We start from the raw sequence: 18570 nt of genomic DNA on the forward strand, positions 1-18570 counted from the left end.
CATTAAATGGATTTGATTACATAATTGTTATAACTGGCTTTGTGAGACGGGTTAGTCTTCTTAAATTTGTTCTAAATCTGTTTTGAAAATACATGACTAGGAGGAAACCATTTTGGTAGCTTACGTGTCTCAGAAATAAGAGGTGTCTTTAGATTAAGTAGCAGGAAGCTGCCTTGATCTCATGCTCCTCTCAGTCTACATGCCTGTCTTAGATGATGTCATCATAATGTAAATTTCCACAGCTATGCCACACAATTATACATGTCTGGAGAGCCAAATGATACAAATGCCTTAAACTGGCCCAGAATCTGTCTGCCCATAAAAAGCAAATGAGTAATAATTTTAATAAACTCAGTGAAAGACAAACAAGACATAAACATGTTTGCTTAGCCCCGAGGCGAAAAGAGATGGTTCCCCAGATCAAGCCGAGGCCCTATGTGATAGCATTAAATCACATCTCAAAATCAGTGTTCTTTCATCTTAAAAAATATTGCCAGAGTGGAATTTAAGCCTGCAAGATGTCAAAAACCTTATTCATGCTTACATCTCACGCATCCTAGACTACTAGACATTTCCCTGGTCTTCCTGAAAAGTCAGTTTAGGAGCTACAAATAATCCAAATGCTGCTTCTTAACTTCTGATCAAACCAAGCAAAAAAAAAAGAGCATACGAGTGTGGTTTTTTAACTGAACATTACACGGCTTCACTTATCTTTCAGAGGTGATTTTAAAGTATTTTTGCTTCCATATGAAGTAAAGTTGTAAATGGCTGAGGGCCAGCTCGTATCGCAGATCCCCTGTTGTTTTAAATGCCTTCAGTCGCTCACATCCTTCACTGTGGGTTGTTGAGATATAAGAAAATTGGATGTTGCCAGTCCTTCGGATGCTGGGGAGTCAATCTCGGCACGCATTGTTAAGCAAGAGGTTAAACCACATCTGTTTCTGTACTCAACTTGTCTAATAACTCAAACACTTATCTCCTCTGTTCCTATATTTAGTAGTCTACAGTAGCCTGTATTTACCTACTTTGTACTTGTAAGGCTTGTATAAAGAGTGCTGTACAAGTCGTATATTATTATTATTATTATTATTATTATTATTTCAGTCTGCTGTGTAATTACTTTCCCTTTTATCCAGTGGCTGCCTCAGACATAGACTAATGTCTGCTTAACTCTGAGCACTTGTAAGTCTACAGTGAGCTGTAGACTTAACCTTTTATACCATCTCTCTATTTTTAAGCAAGGCCCTGGCAAGTGGAAGGGCACATTGAAACATTAATTCATTTCGTCTATGAAGAAATATATATGCCCATAGCCAACAGCTAAAACCAGTGACTCAACACAAAAAAACAGTACATTTTGAGAGTGTGTGTGTGTGTGTGTGAGAGAGAGAGAGAGAGAGAGAGAGAGAGAGAGCAAGTGAGTGAATAAATGGGAGAGGACATGATTTCCTTTAAACTCAATGCAGAACATTAAACTTATTATATAGAAACTTCAGCCCACCTGCCAAGTCAGCTTATCAATAAACAATAGCATAGATGGGGTGTGTGTGTGTGTGTGTGTGTGTGTGTGTGTGTGAGGGAGGGGGAGAGAGAGAGAGAGAGAGGGAGGGAGGAGGCGAGGCAAGACTGATTCTCTCAAACTCTGCAATCTCCCAGCAGTCACACATCAAACCTAAAGTAGATGCACTCTGCTCGGTCAGTCTCAGCCAAAACTAACGCTTCAAATCACTCAGGTCACCATGCAACATTTGGGAGTGAACACAGACCACACTGCGTCAAAAGAGGTCCGTGCGTAAATCTGGAGCACATGAACTACTCACGCTACTGTTCTGTCCGGACCAGTGCACCATCGCCTGGTTGTGCGCCGTGTCCCCTGTGAGCGCAAATGTCGAACTTGTGAGCTGCATTTCCTCCTGGTCCGAAAACGCAGCATCCTCCCCGTCCTCAGATCTGAATCCGGACCAAGTCTCTGCGCTCCTCGCACTCCGTATTTGTCTCCAACCGGCCACATCCGCGTCCTCATTCAGCGTCTCAGAGTAAACGCTGTTATTTTTTGCACCATCGGTGCTATTTTCGGTTAAGTCTCCGTCAGTGGGGAAAGGTGCGGCCGTGCGCGAAGCACTTGGAGAAAACACTTTCGGGTGGGAAAGTTTTTGCTGGCCGTCCAAGGAGCCCTTCTGGAGACAACTTATGTTATTCCCCCCTGACCGTCGCTGTACTTTGGACGAACTTTCTTCGCTCACGGTTAATTCCGCAACGTTGTGCTTTTCGTCCAAGCCGGCGGTGGGTTTCGCGTCCGGTGACCCCTCGGTAAATCCAACAAATTCTACAGCTGGTGCCTCGCCAAAATTAGTCAAATCCAGCGCCGAGAGTTCCGGGGGAAATGCCGTGATTAGCGGCAACTGGCACGAGGGAATGCACCTCACCTCCGCTTTTGTTCCGCCAAGGATGGAAGTTGAGGTGAAGAACCAAATCCACTCAGAGAAAATGATGAAAAGGCGCGTCTCCATTCTACGTTAATTCCGATTTCGGGCGTGTTAAAAACGTGTCATTCTCACTCTTGCGCGTTTGTCTGTCATCACCTGGTGAAGTGGAGTCCGTGAATGCACTGTGGGGAGGTGCAGCAGAGCGCGGACAAGTGTTCCCAAGTACTGATGCAAACGATGCATCAGAGGAGGAGCTGGAGGCTGAATCCTGGACGAGAGGGGAGAGGGGCCCAAACCCCCGCATCCCCATCTCAACCTGGATGAAAAAAACAGCATCTGGGCGTACTCTTAATTAAGTTATATTTCTGTAGAGGCATGTGATCTCCTCGGGGGTTTTATTCTGTTTTTGATCAGCAGTGTGCCAGATACTGTGTGTCTGTGACATACAGTATACCACTGCATCATTATCCTATGCAGTTATGTATTAGATTAAAACAATCTGAAAGGTCTTCAGATATTTGGTCCCCTGGGGAGAAGTCTAGAAACATTATTGGGTCTGCCCCTGGTAGTCTTTGTGTGGAAATGTTCTTGACAGGGGCTTTATGGAAGATACAATGAGGCTTTGCATTTTCCATTAGCCCGGGCCTAGGTAATCAATTAACAGGATTGCCTGTGTTCACTGTCAATTATGCCTTGTAGGTAATGACTCTGTTGTGCCCGGCCTGTAAAATGGCTTGGAAATTGCTTCACTCAGGCTGCACTCCTGTATTATCTATTCAACACAGCTGAATGGAGAAAACGCATATTCTGTAAATTTAAGCCTCAGGTTTTTTTGTGTCCCTTTCTCAGGTTAATGGAGGGGTTGTCTGACAGAAAATAATGAGAAGGATTCAAACGAGTGGTGGGCATGTCATGATTTTCTCTATCAGCCCCCCCCCCCCCATCTGCTGTTGTATATAAGCACAGAGGAGTCTGTAGGTGCTTTGGCAATAATTGAGAACCCATTATTGCCATGTAATGCAGACTCCCTTGGATATATTGTTATATTTCTCTATACTTTGGGCTTTGTTCCAGTCAGCTAATGGTAAACCATTAGGAGAACTAGAGCCTGTCCAAACCCCGTGATGAGATTCTATTTCTGGGCAACGTTTAGTCAATAGGATGAGGATGCTGTTGACTGGTGACTGATGCCGAAGAGACTCCCTATATTGAGCTGTGTTCTCCCCATCGCTCTGTGCTGCGACGTGATCCTGTTCCACATACGGGTCAACTGCACAGAGACGTCTTTCATTGGCAGCCATTAGTGATGCAGTGAGCAAGAGCTGTCTCAATCTGTTTCAGTTAGCCCCCACCAGACAAGGGGAAACCAGTCTATAATGCAGATTGATGGCTGACGGAGAATTTCAATCATGGAGAACATTGGCTAAAAAGCTCAAGTCCTGACTGTAATGCAAACCTAAAGCACCGTCCAACTATTACAATGCAGTAGACCTCTTAAAGAAAGTAGTGCCCGTGTGTGGCACCTGTGCGACTTTTTACGTGTACTTGCGGTGACTTTGTCTGGGATATATCTGCAATGACACTGTGGAGTGATCATAATGGACTTTTGCCTGACCTGTCTGCTTAGTTTAGACATGGATGGTTGTGCACATGCTGGGTTTGTGTGTGGCTCGTGTTTTGGTACTTTGTCTTATGTTGCCTGTAATATTTCTGTGATGAAAACGATTTCCCAAAGATGAATGGAACAAACATTTGTGTTATTATTATCAGTTAATCTGCTAGTTATTTTGTCTATTAACCAATTACTGGTTTAAATGTCAGAAAATAGAGAAAAAGCCCCACCACGATTCCCCATGGACTACGGTGACATTTTCAAATGACTTGCCTTTTCCGACAAACAGCCCAAAACCCAAATACATTAAAATTACAGTGATCTAAATCAGTGAACAGCTGAAAAATGTCATATTTTAGAAACCAGGACCAAAGACTGTTTGGCATTTTCACTTGAAAAATGAATTGTCGAGCAGTACAGTAGACGTAGTGTTTAAGGTCTTGGTGAAAGTACTATTTCTGTTTTTATTGATAAAGTAGTTTCTCTTTGAAGCCACTGTGGGAGAATGAAGTTGTGTAAATGTAAAATCAATAATTGATTTTCACAAAAACTACACTGAGGGTTCAGAAATCACAAGTTAAAATACGACTCTTGCGGGGAATCAAAAGTACAAGCAGACCTTGAGAGGTGCCAAGTGTGCATTAAAAATCAAATATCCACGGAGGATCCTTCTGACTTGTTCACAGACTTTAAATTTCGCTCTGCAAGGTGACAGATTTCAGGCCTGATGTCTTGCAGCACACATTTGTGTGCGCAACATGGCAGCTGAGTGGAATCGTTGTCTTTGTCACAAGATTGGTGCTTTGCTGCCTGTCACACAGACTGAATACAAACTGTGTTATGCTCCCTTAGCTCATACTTCTGTGATGGAAACTTGTGAGCAGGCAGTGTGAAAAACACACAAAAGAACAAGACGACAGCGATCCATGTTGTTGGATTATTCTGATTTAACCGACTTCAGTGGAGGAAGAGATGAGCACCGTATAACTCGTTTCTGAAATTAGACCTACTCCACTCCGATGTCTTGTTCACTTTCACCACTGTCCTAATTACTCTGGTGCTCATAACAGTTAAAAAAAAAAAAAAAAGAAGCGAAGACACTCAGGACATTAGTCATGCACAGTACATTGTCTCGCCCTTCTGCTCCAACTAAAAAGCTAGCATCTGCCTTCAGTGCTGCCTCACACAGAGCGTAAGCAGCAATATGTGTGTATGATAAAAGCCATAGAAAAGGGATCTCTCTTTTCAGCCTTCAGTAATTATGTCCTCCTGTTCCTCTCCTGAAGACAAGAAAGGATGTGTTACAGAAGCACTCGTGCTAAGTCAGAAGGTGTTGAGGTAGCGATAGACACCTGAGACACCCACTTCAATTAGTGCTGAACACACCTCTGGGGCACCAGGAGAGAAAATCACCTTTTCAAATAATGATTTCAATTACATTATAGAGAGATACGATGAAATACAATACGGGCAGCGGGTTAAGTGTTCCGACCCCACTGAAATACTGCACGGTTGTATCCTTCTGATAACACAAATCCTTTCATTACTCGCTCAAATAAGGTTATAAGATTTGTTGCCAGTGAAGTGGTGAAATTATACTTTGCTACTCACTATGGAAGCCTATAGGGGACTATATTAAAATGATAATATCAATTTGAAAATGAAAAAGTAGTTAGACAAAAGCATTATAATTTTCAACATATGTATGTGCTATATATCTGAGGGACAGTTAAAATGACAGTGTAGTAATCCAATTTGTATTTCTATGCCTTTATTAAAATGAAAATGAGAAAGCCGTTTGACGTATAATATTCAGTCATTCTCCACTGTGCAGCGGACAACATTTTAATTCAAATGTAAAAGTTGAAATACAATAACACCTTATCTTACATTTATGCAAGTAATACTTAAGTCAACAAAAACAAACAACAAAAATGCAGTTTTCTAATCATTTGAGAATGAGAATGAAAATGAAAACGGCATTTGACATTTAATTTTCAAAGACCTGCTGTACAGTGAACAACATTCATATGGGACAACCCAAACAGCGCCCCCGGTCTATTGCATTAATGTTTACATGCCATCACGCCCTTTTGGTGTCAAAATGAAAATGGACATGCAGTCAGTCAGTCCTCTCATCAAAGCGGGTCTACAGTTACGACCTCAATCATTGCATGATTGCATGTGTGTGCTGCTCCTCTGAGAGGCTACATTGGTCCTGGAGCAGCAAAGAAATGTATTCCCAAGTGTCCTTCCTTGCCAATCAGGAATTACAGTCAAATTGGGGTATCTCCCTGCACTGGTAGCGCTTGCAGTACAGGGGGAAGAGTATTGAATTTTGCTGCTTTAAGACCTCTGCAGCCTCGAAGAGGAGCAGCGTTACAGACTTCATGCGGTGACCATGAAAGTCGAGTTCTGGCAGCCTGTGGTGTCTTGCCAACGGAAGATGATATGCTGCATTTTTAACCAATGTCAACAGACAGGTTGCATTTTAATTCTTATTTTGATACCAAAAGAGCGTGATGACATATAAATGTAAATGCAACAGACTGGGGGCCCAGTTTGGCTGATTGGATTTGAATATTGTCCTTTTACAGCAGGTTAGAAAATTACATGTTAATTTTAGCCGTGGCTGAAATATTGTTTGCATGAATGAAAAATCTGGTTACATTGTTTACATTCAAATTTGAATTAACTTTTGGATACTGTCCATTGTGCATGACTTAGAATCATTAAATTAAATGTCTTTTCCATTGAGCACATGAGTATGTGAAAATAAAAATGCAAATTGGAATTTTGTATTGTCATGTCAATGTTCACTCTAACACATACATATGTAGAAAATAATAATGCTATTATGGAAATACATCTGAATTCTCAAGATTACATCATCACTGTAATATAGTCCCCTATAGTCACAACTCAGAAAACTATACAGTATAACATTATCTGTCTGCCTGTCTGTACAGATACATATTACCATCTAATTAGCAGAAATATACCGTATGTCTAGTTTTTATTGTTAAGATTTTATGCTGTGGCTTTAATTCATTGACCTTCAGCTCTTGCATAAGAGATCTGACTCTAAACCATCATTTATTCAGCACAGACTTGACTACCCATGAGGTGGATTTCTACACTGAAGTGCCATTATCATCATTACAATAATCTTCATTCTTCCAATTCTTTTGCTTAACCTTCAGCGTTCAGAATTTGACCCTGTGCAGCTCACAACAACAGCAGCCTTATATAATCGCAAAGTTAAATTCACATTTAGAAGAGCTCATTCTTCGGACAATTTAGCGAAATGATAAGAAATTAATGTTTTCTGCTACGGGGCATACATTTCTCCACATTTCACTCCTGTCAAGAAGCGAAACTGCACTGATGTTGGATGATCTTAGCTCAGCTTCAAATTACTGATAAGTATGAGCACATTGCTGGTCTGAAATGTAGCCTGGGGCCTTGGGCTCCAGGAATTAATGTTTTTTTTTTTTACTTTACACAATCATTAGAAAATATAATCTGCTATGTGTTTTACACCAAATGTTTGTAAGTGGGTTGGGTTGTTTGAAATTAGTCTTAATTGGCACCTTTGTAAACCTTTACAGTACAAGTACAAGCAAGGCAATTACCGAACTAATAGGACTACGCAGCTTATAATATGTAATATGAAATATTATAATATTTCTGACAATAGTTTTAAAGATGATACTTTTTCTTCTAAGATATACTTATATCATATTTGAAGTTTTTGTCTTATGAATCCAACAAAAAGTCAAGAACAACTTTATTATGGTTTGAATAACCAGCTAAAAAGCACTTGGCAAGTAGGAACAAATATAATACATTGCTCCATAATATATTTAGTGTTCACATCATCAGTGCTTGGATGATAATTTACATTCACGTCTGCTAGCACTGTCAAACAACTCACTCAGATCCATTTAAACCTTGTGGATATTTTTGGATAAACTTTTCAACAGACACACATTCACTAAGTTGTAATGTATTTGTTGAGCTGGTCGGTGTTAGATAAACAAGGCTCAGTGAGAAATAAAGCCCCAATCTTACCTTGACATGTCCTATCATAAAACACGATATAATGGACTGTTACATAATGCATATAAGGATGAACATTTTGAACATTATGCATTGATTGTTAAGTAAAATAAACTAGTATAAAGTGCTCTTGAATAAATTTGATATCATACTTTTATTTTCCATGTGACAAAACTTAAAACAAGAATAACCAGGCCACCAGCCTCGAATAAAAAAATAAAGCCATCACGGATATTTGAGCTCATCAGCGCCCCCCCCCCATTAACATAAAACATCTCTTTATTAATATCCCACTCTGCACACTTGGTTCAGATCTTTCCTTGCATAATGTCCTGTTTCCATAGCAAATACAAAGATCTTCAAGTGAGATGTTGGTGCTTTTTCTGTATGAGTGAATCGTTGTAAATCGTTGTTTTACAAATGTCATTTTTAATTGGTGCCCCTTGTAAAAGCTAGGAGGGAGTAATTTCTGAGAATATCCTTCTAAACTCGAGGTAAAGTTTATTTTAGGGTGACGAATTCAAACAGGTTTGTAGATAATGGCCCCACGCTTTATTGTTTTTTTTTATAAAAATAGACATCGTGAGAAATGATGGCAAGGTGACTCATCACTTTATTGGATGGACAAATTTGATTCCTGAGGGATGACTTCAGTTGGTCAGAGGAATCCCTGAAAGTGGAAAAATAAACCAGAGCCTGTGTTGTAAATATTATCTGAGAGAAATGCTGAAATGTTGGCACAGCGGGGCTGAAGTTCTCCTGAAGTATGTTGTAATTACAACTTTTAGAAGTCCATCATTTCCACTTAAAGGTAGTGACAGAAGTTTGGGCACCCTGCTGAACATTTCCTCATTAAAATGTCAACTTTTTTTCTTTTTGACCTGCTCACTTTAGAAATTAGAGTGACGGAAATCTTTGAAATCTTAAATAACAGCCACGCACACACACACACACACACACACGAATATTATAAATGAACTGGATAAACATTTGGGAAAGTGTACTTTGGGCGTATCTCGGAGATATGCAGCACAAACCTGATCCTCATCTCCCAGGTGGATGCGTTGAACAATTTTCAGCACAGTCAGATTTATGCTTTATATCAACTCATCATTAGCCCACAGCAGCGGAGCCACAACCGTGACGCACAGACTTGTAATTATCAATTATAGATGTCCTCATTCAAGCTGTTTCCTCAATGTGCAAATGACAAGAGCCATAAGCCCAGTGCTGTGTGATGATCAAATAATTCTTTCTATCTTTCTATCTTTCTATCTATCTATCTATCTATCTACCTATCTATCTATCTATGTTGATGTTGATTTTCACTTAAAGTAATAGTCTGAGGCATATTTCAACAAGTCCTCCAAATTAAACGACAAACTATGTCCAAATGTTGTCCGTGCACTCTTGCTTTGCCTCCTTAAACTAGATGAGAGGATTTAATACCACTCTCATGTCTGAGAGCGCCAGCAGGTGGTTAGCTTAGCATACTGTACCACAAAACCTGGAAACAGCTGGGCTGTCTCTGTCCAAACCTGTTGTTTTTACACTTCTGTTTGTACGGGCTGTAGCTTCTTATTCAGTGACCAGACGCGAGAGTATCTATCTTCTCGTGTAAACTCTCAGCAAGAAAGCACAGAGGCGTAGGCTGTTCCCAAAAATATCAAGTTTTTGGTTTACACACAGTTTGGTAGCAGCTTGGCTTTGGCAGCAACATGCTGTTCTCATGTTTCTCCTTGCGAAGCAGTTGTCCCGTAGTTCCCTTTTCCCTAACTTAATTAGTCATGGAGAGACACACATGAGAAAAAGAGAAGGTCACTTTTGTTGTTTTGCATACAGATAGAAACTTCAGGACACAGATCACTAGCTTCATATTCTAGCGAGTAACCACTAATGAGGTCAGCACAGCCATTCCTTACTAGTCTAAAGGCCACGATAAGCTTAAAAACACTGAACTTTGCACAATAACGAGGGACCGAGGAGGGGGTGGGAACTCCCACACGTTGCATCAGTAATTCACAAAGTGAAACATTTCATCCTGCTGAGGACCCCTCTTATTTTCAGGAATGTCACTTTTGAGTCATGTGAAGGAGCTAGAGAGAGACATCCTTCCAGACATCAATTATTAACCAAAGCTTATATCACAACCTCATAGATCAAAACAGCAAGCTTGTAAGATACTAGAGGGCATTTCATATATTTAGTGCTGCCAGAGAAACATAAACCTAAGACAGAAAGGTTAGGCGTTTGAAATCTGACGCGAGCTCACGAGTCTTTGTAATTTCCCTGACAGGTACACGATATGGCACAGGAACACTGTAGGGTATGTGAGTCTATCTTTGTACTCCTCCATCAGAGGCAGAGGATTTTGCACCACCACAGAATAGGGTTCCTGTGAAAATGAATATTTTATGATATTGCTACCAGGCTATGATTGGTAGCATAAGAGTAGATTTGCATTCCAAACTGCCTGTTGTGCAAAAAGAAATTCATCATTACCAACCATAGATAAGTCTTAATGTTCCCAGCAGTCCCAACAGATGTGGTGTGGTGTTATATATTGTCTCCCTCGAGGTTAAAAACCACAAGGCAGGTAAAAATATTTACCCTAGGTTAAAAGCCCACAATTCCCTGACTCATTAGAGCCATTTTTAGCACGGGTAAGAGTGGATTTCAACTTGTGCCCTGTTTCATTCTGCTCCTACTAGTGTTGATAAAAAGACTTTTTCCTTCGCTTGTGGCAGCTTTTAATAATGATGAGACACAGCTGCCAGAGATCTTTTATTCTATATTTTCAACTGACACAAAAAGTAAATGTATTTTTAGCTTTTTGCTATTGCACTGAGTGAACTTTTATCGGATGTTTTTGGCAGCTCTCATAGGTATTTGGGCATCTCACTGTTATCGTAGTGGTCCTGTTCTGTTTTAAGCACTTGCAAAACAAAGACATTAGAGGTGAAATGAATAATGTAGAGTCATTTCTCAGTAAGAAGTCTGGACACTTGCCTCAAGGGGTGCTGCGTCACTCTCTAGGCCCCTCTAACCTATATTTGTTAGAGACAGTTTTAACAGCCCATAGGGGAGCAGAGCTTTCCAATACAACAAGCTTGCAACGTTAAAACAGATGATTCATCTTTGTCCTTGTGCTGCGATGCATAAATGTGATACAGTATGTCTATCCACACAGCGCACCTCAAAAGTTATTTAAAATGTATTTTCATATATATTTATATGTTTTTGGTTGCTGTCGCGGATATAGAAATTGCTTTGTAACAGAATACGGAAGAAGCAAAGCCCATAAATTCGAATCTGTAAGAAAGTATTAGACAAAAATAGCCTTGCTGCCTCTGCATTCCTAAGCCTACTCCATCCTGATCCAAAGAACCTGTCACTCTCCACCTTGTGACACAAACAAACTGGAACTACCTCAGGTACTCGATGCCGATTTGCATTTTGTATCAAGTTCCTTGGTCCGATGCCAGCACGAGCATAAAAAGCTCCGCTCCCCAGATATAGAAGCCCTGATTGAAACTGTAGGCAGAGTGGAGGCTCTCACTGTGCGCTCTCTATATAGAGAGCTCATTAGTTGGAGAGACCTGTGTGCATTGTTCCAAGTCTGCAGAGTCAGCGAGGGAGCCACTCATCACTCTGCACAATCCAGACTCCTGCACATCTGGTCTGGCAGCTTCAGGGTGACCTGCAAGCACACACAGACACGCACAAGCAAATGTTGGCATAGAAACAAACATAAACACTCACCAGTGCACAAAGAGTACCCTGATGCACGAATGCATAATCTCCTGGCTGATCATGCATGCATTGTGTAGACAAAGCTCTGAGGATGAACAACAGTGAAATGTAAAAGATTATATGCATATTCTCACACGCTTTCTCCCACATACACACACACACATAAGCACTGTCCTGTGTCACCAGTGATTTACTGGCCATTTTACACCCAGCTGAGGTGACCACCTCCAGCGCTGACCCTGCACTGCAGCTCTGGGACACAGGTACAGCATTTGGCAGCTATTCCCAGAGAATTCCCAAGCACAGAAGGCGACTGTGCTGTCAGTCTTCACTTATGAAGGTTTTAATTTAGTGGCTTGAAAATACACAGTTCCTTTCATATAGGTCAGTCCCTTCACTGTTATTCCTGAGTCTCGATTATACAGAGAGCTGGTCTGCACTGCAGCATGTTTTAGTAAACTCTAGCTGTGTGCACATATTCACAGCGCTTTGGCACTGAAAAACTATAGGAGGAAGCCATCACCATGCAGGTGACTGTCATGAATGGCATATGAATAAAGAAAAATATGAAGTAAATCTATTCCACAGCATGGTAGAGGGCATGCATCTATTGAGAACATGCCAGTGTTCATTCTATTCACAGACCTATTTTATCTGGACACATCAATTCCAAGACATACTGAGCACTGAGAGGAGGAGGAAGTTGACTGAGAGAACTGGGAACAATAGTGCAGAAGACCACATATTGAGTCTCTGTATCAGTATAAAAGAAATATACTTACTGGACCCATGGCTGCCATTTCAAAAGACAAAATGAATCAATGGAGTTCATTGGGGCAGCTTCCACGCAACGGCACTCACAGAGAGCTGTCATTTAAGATTAAAAATCGAAATCAATACTTTTGAATCGTTTTGCTTCCCGTGCCATTGGCAAGATGCGATAGTGGCTGCCTCACAGCATGGCCTCGGAGGTATGATGAGATCACGGTCATGATTCAGACGTAGCGTGAGTGGAAGATAAGGCCGGAATAAAAAAGAAAAATGTTTGACATTTTAGGAAATACACTCATTCTGTCTGGAAACAGGAGAAACAGCTGGATTTGTTTGTTCAAATCCTTATATATCGGTTTTACAGCTACTGTGTTGTTGGTGTAATAGAACCAAGTATTAGTAGAACATGTTTTTAGTTATGACACTCAATAAGACGAGTCTGTGAGATCTGTGAAAATACTTTATTCCGTTTTTCTTCTACACATTGCTCATTGTCCCCTGTCAGATAATAATAAATGGAGCCACAGCACTTTTAGGAAACAACAGCACCAATCTCACTTTTCTTTTCTTAGTCTCCCCATTGTAAACTTTCTTCCAGCTCTCAGCTAAGCTGTGCAGGTCTCCCACCAGCTTACAATAGGCAGGTGTGATTTGCGACTGGTCTACATTATCTGGCAGCAGACAGCAATTTCAGAAGGTTTTTAAGCTGCTCGGACAGATGTGCTGTAAGGATTAGACCACCTTTGATCCAAGCATGTCCAATCAATCATCACAATACTTTACTTCATATAGTTTTCTGGATTATTATCAAGCTTAATATTATCTTTTCTAAGATACGGAGAGCAACTTCAGATAAGCTTTAACAACTGTAAATTGTATTCCCTCGCTGTCACAACACCTCTTCAGAAAACTGCTAATTGGGAAGACTCAGCCTATTCTCAGTAGCCAGGCAGGGGGAAAAAAAAAGAAAGATAAAGAAAAGAAGAAAAGTGCGAGACTTCGACGTCCCAGCTTCAACTGTCATAGCACAACGTGTCGCTGCTCCTCTGAGATTTGTCTCTGTGAAAAGCACACACAAAGGCTTGCAGACTCCTCAGTTGAGTTTTATCAGAGGTGTGAGAAAAGAGAGTTGTCAAGGCCACCAGAAATGCATGCACAAACCTTATGTAGGTTCAAATTAATCTGTGTGAAAACTCGTACTGTGACGTCAATAGACTCTCTATTTATGGATCCATCAGTATTCGTTGTTGGTGTGATGGCACTGATACTTTATTTAACTGCATGACCTCATCATTACCCAGCTTTACTCCCTATACTTTGTTGTGAAAGACTGAAATAAGAAACATGTCACAAATGAGGTACAAGCATCTCACATGGGAGACTATCAGAGTTCAGCGGCTTCTCAGAGCATTTTTGATGTGACAGCATCGGAAATATTGCTGGCATCAAAGCTACAAATTTTGGGGCAAACTCTTCCTAATGATGAATTTCAGCAATATTGTATTTCCACAAATCTAATGATCTAATTTGTGGACATTGACACCCATGTAACATGGAAATGCATCTTTAGGTGTACCTAAATAACAAATACATAAAGTTGTATCCATTTCAATTTGATTCTTAATTCAAAGAACATCTAATCTCTTCTGATCCGGACAGAAATCTTCAGACATTTCTCACCAGCAGGTTTTTGTAGAAGAAAATTTCACTAACTGTGGCAGAGTGTGACTTTGAAGTAGCCATTTGCCCCTGCAGCGCAAACACTCGTATTTTTCCAGTTTGGAGGAAATGTACTCTGTGAAAGAGCTTTAAGAAGTTATCATTTAATACGTTAGCTTACATCTGACACAAACAAGAATTGAATCCAAGAGAAAAGCCAGTCAGATATGGTTACTGGAGACATGCCAACCTTTCTCACATGTTTTATAAATGAAATGAGAATGAGATAGAGGGTCCAGCTGGGGATACCCTCAAGATGCACCAAGAAATATTCCCTTTTTTGGACATTGAGTGAATGTTTTCAAACTTTTAATGCGAAATGAAATAATTAAAGACAACATGTCTAAACTCCCCTTTCTGAAAGGAGCTGAAAGTTTTATGAGCACCATCCAGTTTTTTGAAGCCTGACGTAGGAAGCCGAGCCTTCTCTGTGGCACACTTTTCAGACTTCATAAATAAAATATGACGTTCACATGGGTGTGATTAAGCAACAAAAAGAAACCCTGTCTGGGCTGTTCTACAATAATTTAAAACATATCACTTTTGAAGGAAGAAAACACACAAACAAAGTCATTGTCACTTTCAAAGTGTGTCTGTTCATGATCAACCTATCCGTGAGTACACTGCCTTGAAGTAAAGAAGTTAATAAAATGTGTGTCTTAAAGGTACAGTTGGTAAGATTGAGAAGAGAGTGCACTTTGCCAAGATATGCCAAGAAGAGTACAACTTCTAGGTCCCTCGCCCTCCCTCTCGGCGATGCTTCAGTTGTGCCTCAAAAACCCTCCCCCGCAGAGGTGGCTGTCATGCACATGCAGGCCAGTAACCATGGCTACTGAAGAGGCCATGTATACAACATGGCATACACAATGATACGATCAAATCACTGACTCTAACTATAAATAACATGTTTTACAGTGGCTGTTGCCTGGCAGTGACTGGCACTATGTTAGAGTATCCTCCTGGGTGCGATTAGTTGGTTTCGATGAGACGTGGCATCGGATTCTCATGAATGTCATTAAGGAGCACTAATATGAGCCAAAGGAACATAATGGCACTGCTGAGTCCAGACCCAGCTCCAGTGGGACAGTGCTTAATCTGTCTTATTTTTGTTGTTTTATGTGAACCTTTCACTCTCTCCACAGTGATATCATACAGCTGCTGCACTCTTCAATATTGGTTCAGACTTAACCTACAGTTCATGACCAGTGAATTGTTACCTTGCCCCAGCAGGAGAAAATTACTTGCTGAAAATCACTCCAGAGTTCAGTAAATCCAAACACAGGAAGTCTGTCTCATGACTAATAACTGGTCGTGTAACATCAAAACCCACTCTTCATTCTGCTAACCTCTTCTGGAAAACAATTTTATGCCCATTCTACCTCCCTAGGGAATTAAACTCTAATTATTACAGCCATATACATCCCTCAATAAGCAGACATGTTCAGGGCATTATCTAACCTACTTGACATCTTAACCAGATTACAGCCCAAGCACTTGGATGCTGCCCTCATTGTGGCAGGGGATTTCAACAAGGCAACCTTCAAGAAAGTTATGCTGAGCCTTTTTCAGTGCATAAAGGATCCTACTGGGAGGGAAAAAAAACATTGGACCACTGCAACACACCCTTTAAGGATGAGTACAAGGCTAGATCTCTCCAACCTTTCAGAAAATCAAACCATGTCACCATTTTCCTGATGCAGGGATATAAACAAGAATGGGAAACTATGCTTCTGGCTCCCTCAGGGACACAGACGGGAATATGATCCACTCAAGCTCTGACGACATCAGTGAGTTTACTGACGTAGTGACCAGCTTCATAGCAAGCAAGGCAGAAAATGTTTTCCCATCTGTAAGAGTAAGATTTTTTCTCCACCACAAAACCGTGGGTTGACAGATCTATCTTGTCCGCTCTGAATGCTTGCACTGCAGCATACAATGCAGGACCACTCAGCAGAGATATGGAGATAAATAAAAGAGGAATATATGAGTTATGTCAGATGTCCTATAGGCTAAATGTAAAAGATGCAAAGCTACCCTACAGAGTGGAATCGCAGTTCCAGCAACATAACTGCAGGTGCATGTGACAGCGGGCTGTAAGAACCGACGACCCACAACAGGGGGTATCAACTCTGTGCTGGCGGATGAGCTTGTCCATGTGGTCAGAGCTAGAATCTGACTGGGAGCAAAGATCCCATCAGTACGACGTCAGGAGGGCACTAATGCGGGTCAACACCAGGCAAGCAGCTGCTCCGGATAGCATCTGCGGCTGGGTTCTCCAGTCCTCTGCTGATGTCTTTGCTCCAGTGTTCACAACCATCTTCAAACTCTCCGTGGCCCCGTCTGTGGTCCCCACATGCTTCAAGCAGTCCATTATTGTCACTGTGCCAAAGATTACTTCCCCTGCCTGCCTGAATGGTTGCCAGCATGTTACCATTCCCTCAGCAGCCACGGAGCGCTTTGAGAGGTTAGTACAGGACTACATCTGCTCCTCTCTACCAAGTCCTCTCCTGCATGGACTCAGCTCCAATACCACAAGTTTGCCGATGACACAATAGTGGTGGGTCAGATGTCAAATGATGATGAGGGATCATCACTGCCTGACATGGAACAGCTCCTCTAAGGACTGGATGGCCCTGCAGTGGCTGACCACATAGCTGACCACAGCTATGGGTACTACTGCGCTCCCGTCCTTGCTGAGCCTTTACAGCAGGAGGTGCGTAATCAGAGGTAGAAGGATAATGACCGAGCCCCACCACCACAGCCATGGACTGTTTGTGTGGCTGCGATCAAGCAAGCACCTGTGCAGCCACAAATCACAAGCTGGGAGACTTCTGCTTCTGCCCAGAGGCCAGAGATTTGTTTACTAATTAAAGCTTGTATATTTGCATAATTTTATGTATTTTTGTATATTTTGCACTCTGCTGTATTTCTATCTGGTATTTCTGCTTGTTTGTTATTAACTAAGTTAACTGTGCACTGCCTGGGAGCTGATTTCACTATATGTACTTTTTTTGCTACAAATAAAATCTCTTTTTCACAGATCACCTATCTTGTGTATCTAGTTTCAGCAAATATGACAAAAAAGCAATTTTTATGAAAGTGACCAACTGAACCTATAAGGTTGTGATCTCATTAATTCTTGTAAATTAGAGCCCTAATGACCGTTTAATTGCATTGTGGTGCAGTCAAAATTGATTCAGTTTTTTGTTAGATTCCTGGCCTGTGGCAGTTTTTATAAAGCCATTTAAAGATGGATAACCCATTAACTTTGCTCATAATAGTATCAGTAACGGCCATTGTCACACAGCGTAAGTCATGATGGACAATAACAAGGTAACACAACCCTAATTCAGTGCTGATTGAAGTTGCAGGGCGAGTTTGCTTTTGTGTGTGAGTTCTGCATGGATGCATAGATTAAACATTACATTACAGTATGACACATGTGACAGTGATAAGTCTGTTAAGTGAAATATACAAACAGCAGGCCTTCTCATCCTGCATTATCAGGGCAATATGTTGGGTACTTTCTAACAAAATGGGGTGATAAGGAAAATGTCTACATTAATAAAGACATCTAACAATATTTGGTCTATATTTCCATGTATATGTTACATGTTAAATGCTACATGTATTTATATAGCACAGTTATCATTCAGATACACACTCACACACCAATAGCAGCGAGCTATCATGCAAGCTGCTCAGAATTTTAGTCTTTTGGTAAACTGTCTCGACAACTTTTAGATGGATTAGTGGTGGCACTAACATTATAAGGCTTTTATTTGGAAAACCACAAAAGAGGGTGACCTGGGGGGAAAATGAAAATTTATAGCTGGTTCCACAGCTGTATTTCTATGGGAGTTTCAGATATAAACTAAATGTTTCTCCTTTTAGTATTTTGACTTTGATGTAAAGGCAAAAGGAAAGGAGAAATGAGAACAGACAGTCACAGATAACAGTAGAGGAGACATGGAGATAATAGGCTCCTACTATTTGAACTGCTGTTTTTTTCTCTTGTATTTGTTTCATTTTCTGACTACCTCTACCCAAATATATAGACTCTGGTGTGGAAACACTGAAATGGCCAGTTACATTGTGGAGCCCATGCTCTCACATTGTAATTATATCATTCCTACACAGCTTCTTATGTTCTTTTCTCTTCTGATTTATTTTTTGCAAACTTCATATTATGTTCTACAAAGGCTCTTAATGCAGGTGTGGTACGGT

The 18570-nt window shown here is 40.9% G+C and overlaps 1 protein-coding gene across 1 annotated transcript in view; it reads right to left on the reverse strand.

Annotated features, from left to right (window-relative positions):
• The window catches only part of LOC139210543 (VPS10 domain-containing receptor SorCS1-like), a 45499-nt gene extending 42989 nt beyond the window's left edge, over window positions 1–2510 (reverse strand). The window contains exon 1 of the mRNA XM_070840580.1: window positions 1821–2510. Within this exon, the coding sequence (XP_070696681.1) occupies window positions 1821–2510 (690 nt within the window). The remainder of the gene's footprint in view (window positions 1–1820) is intronic.
• Window positions 2511–18570: the final 16060 nt, after the last annotated feature.

This window comes from Pempheris klunzingeri, chromosome 12 (genome assembly GCF_042242105.1).
Source record: "Pempheris klunzingeri isolate RE-2024b chromosome 12, fPemKlu1.hap1, whole genome shotgun sequence".
Classification (NCBI taxonomy): Eukaryota; Metazoa; Chordata; class Actinopteri; order Acropomatiformes; family Pempheridae; genus Pempheris; species Pempheris klunzingeri.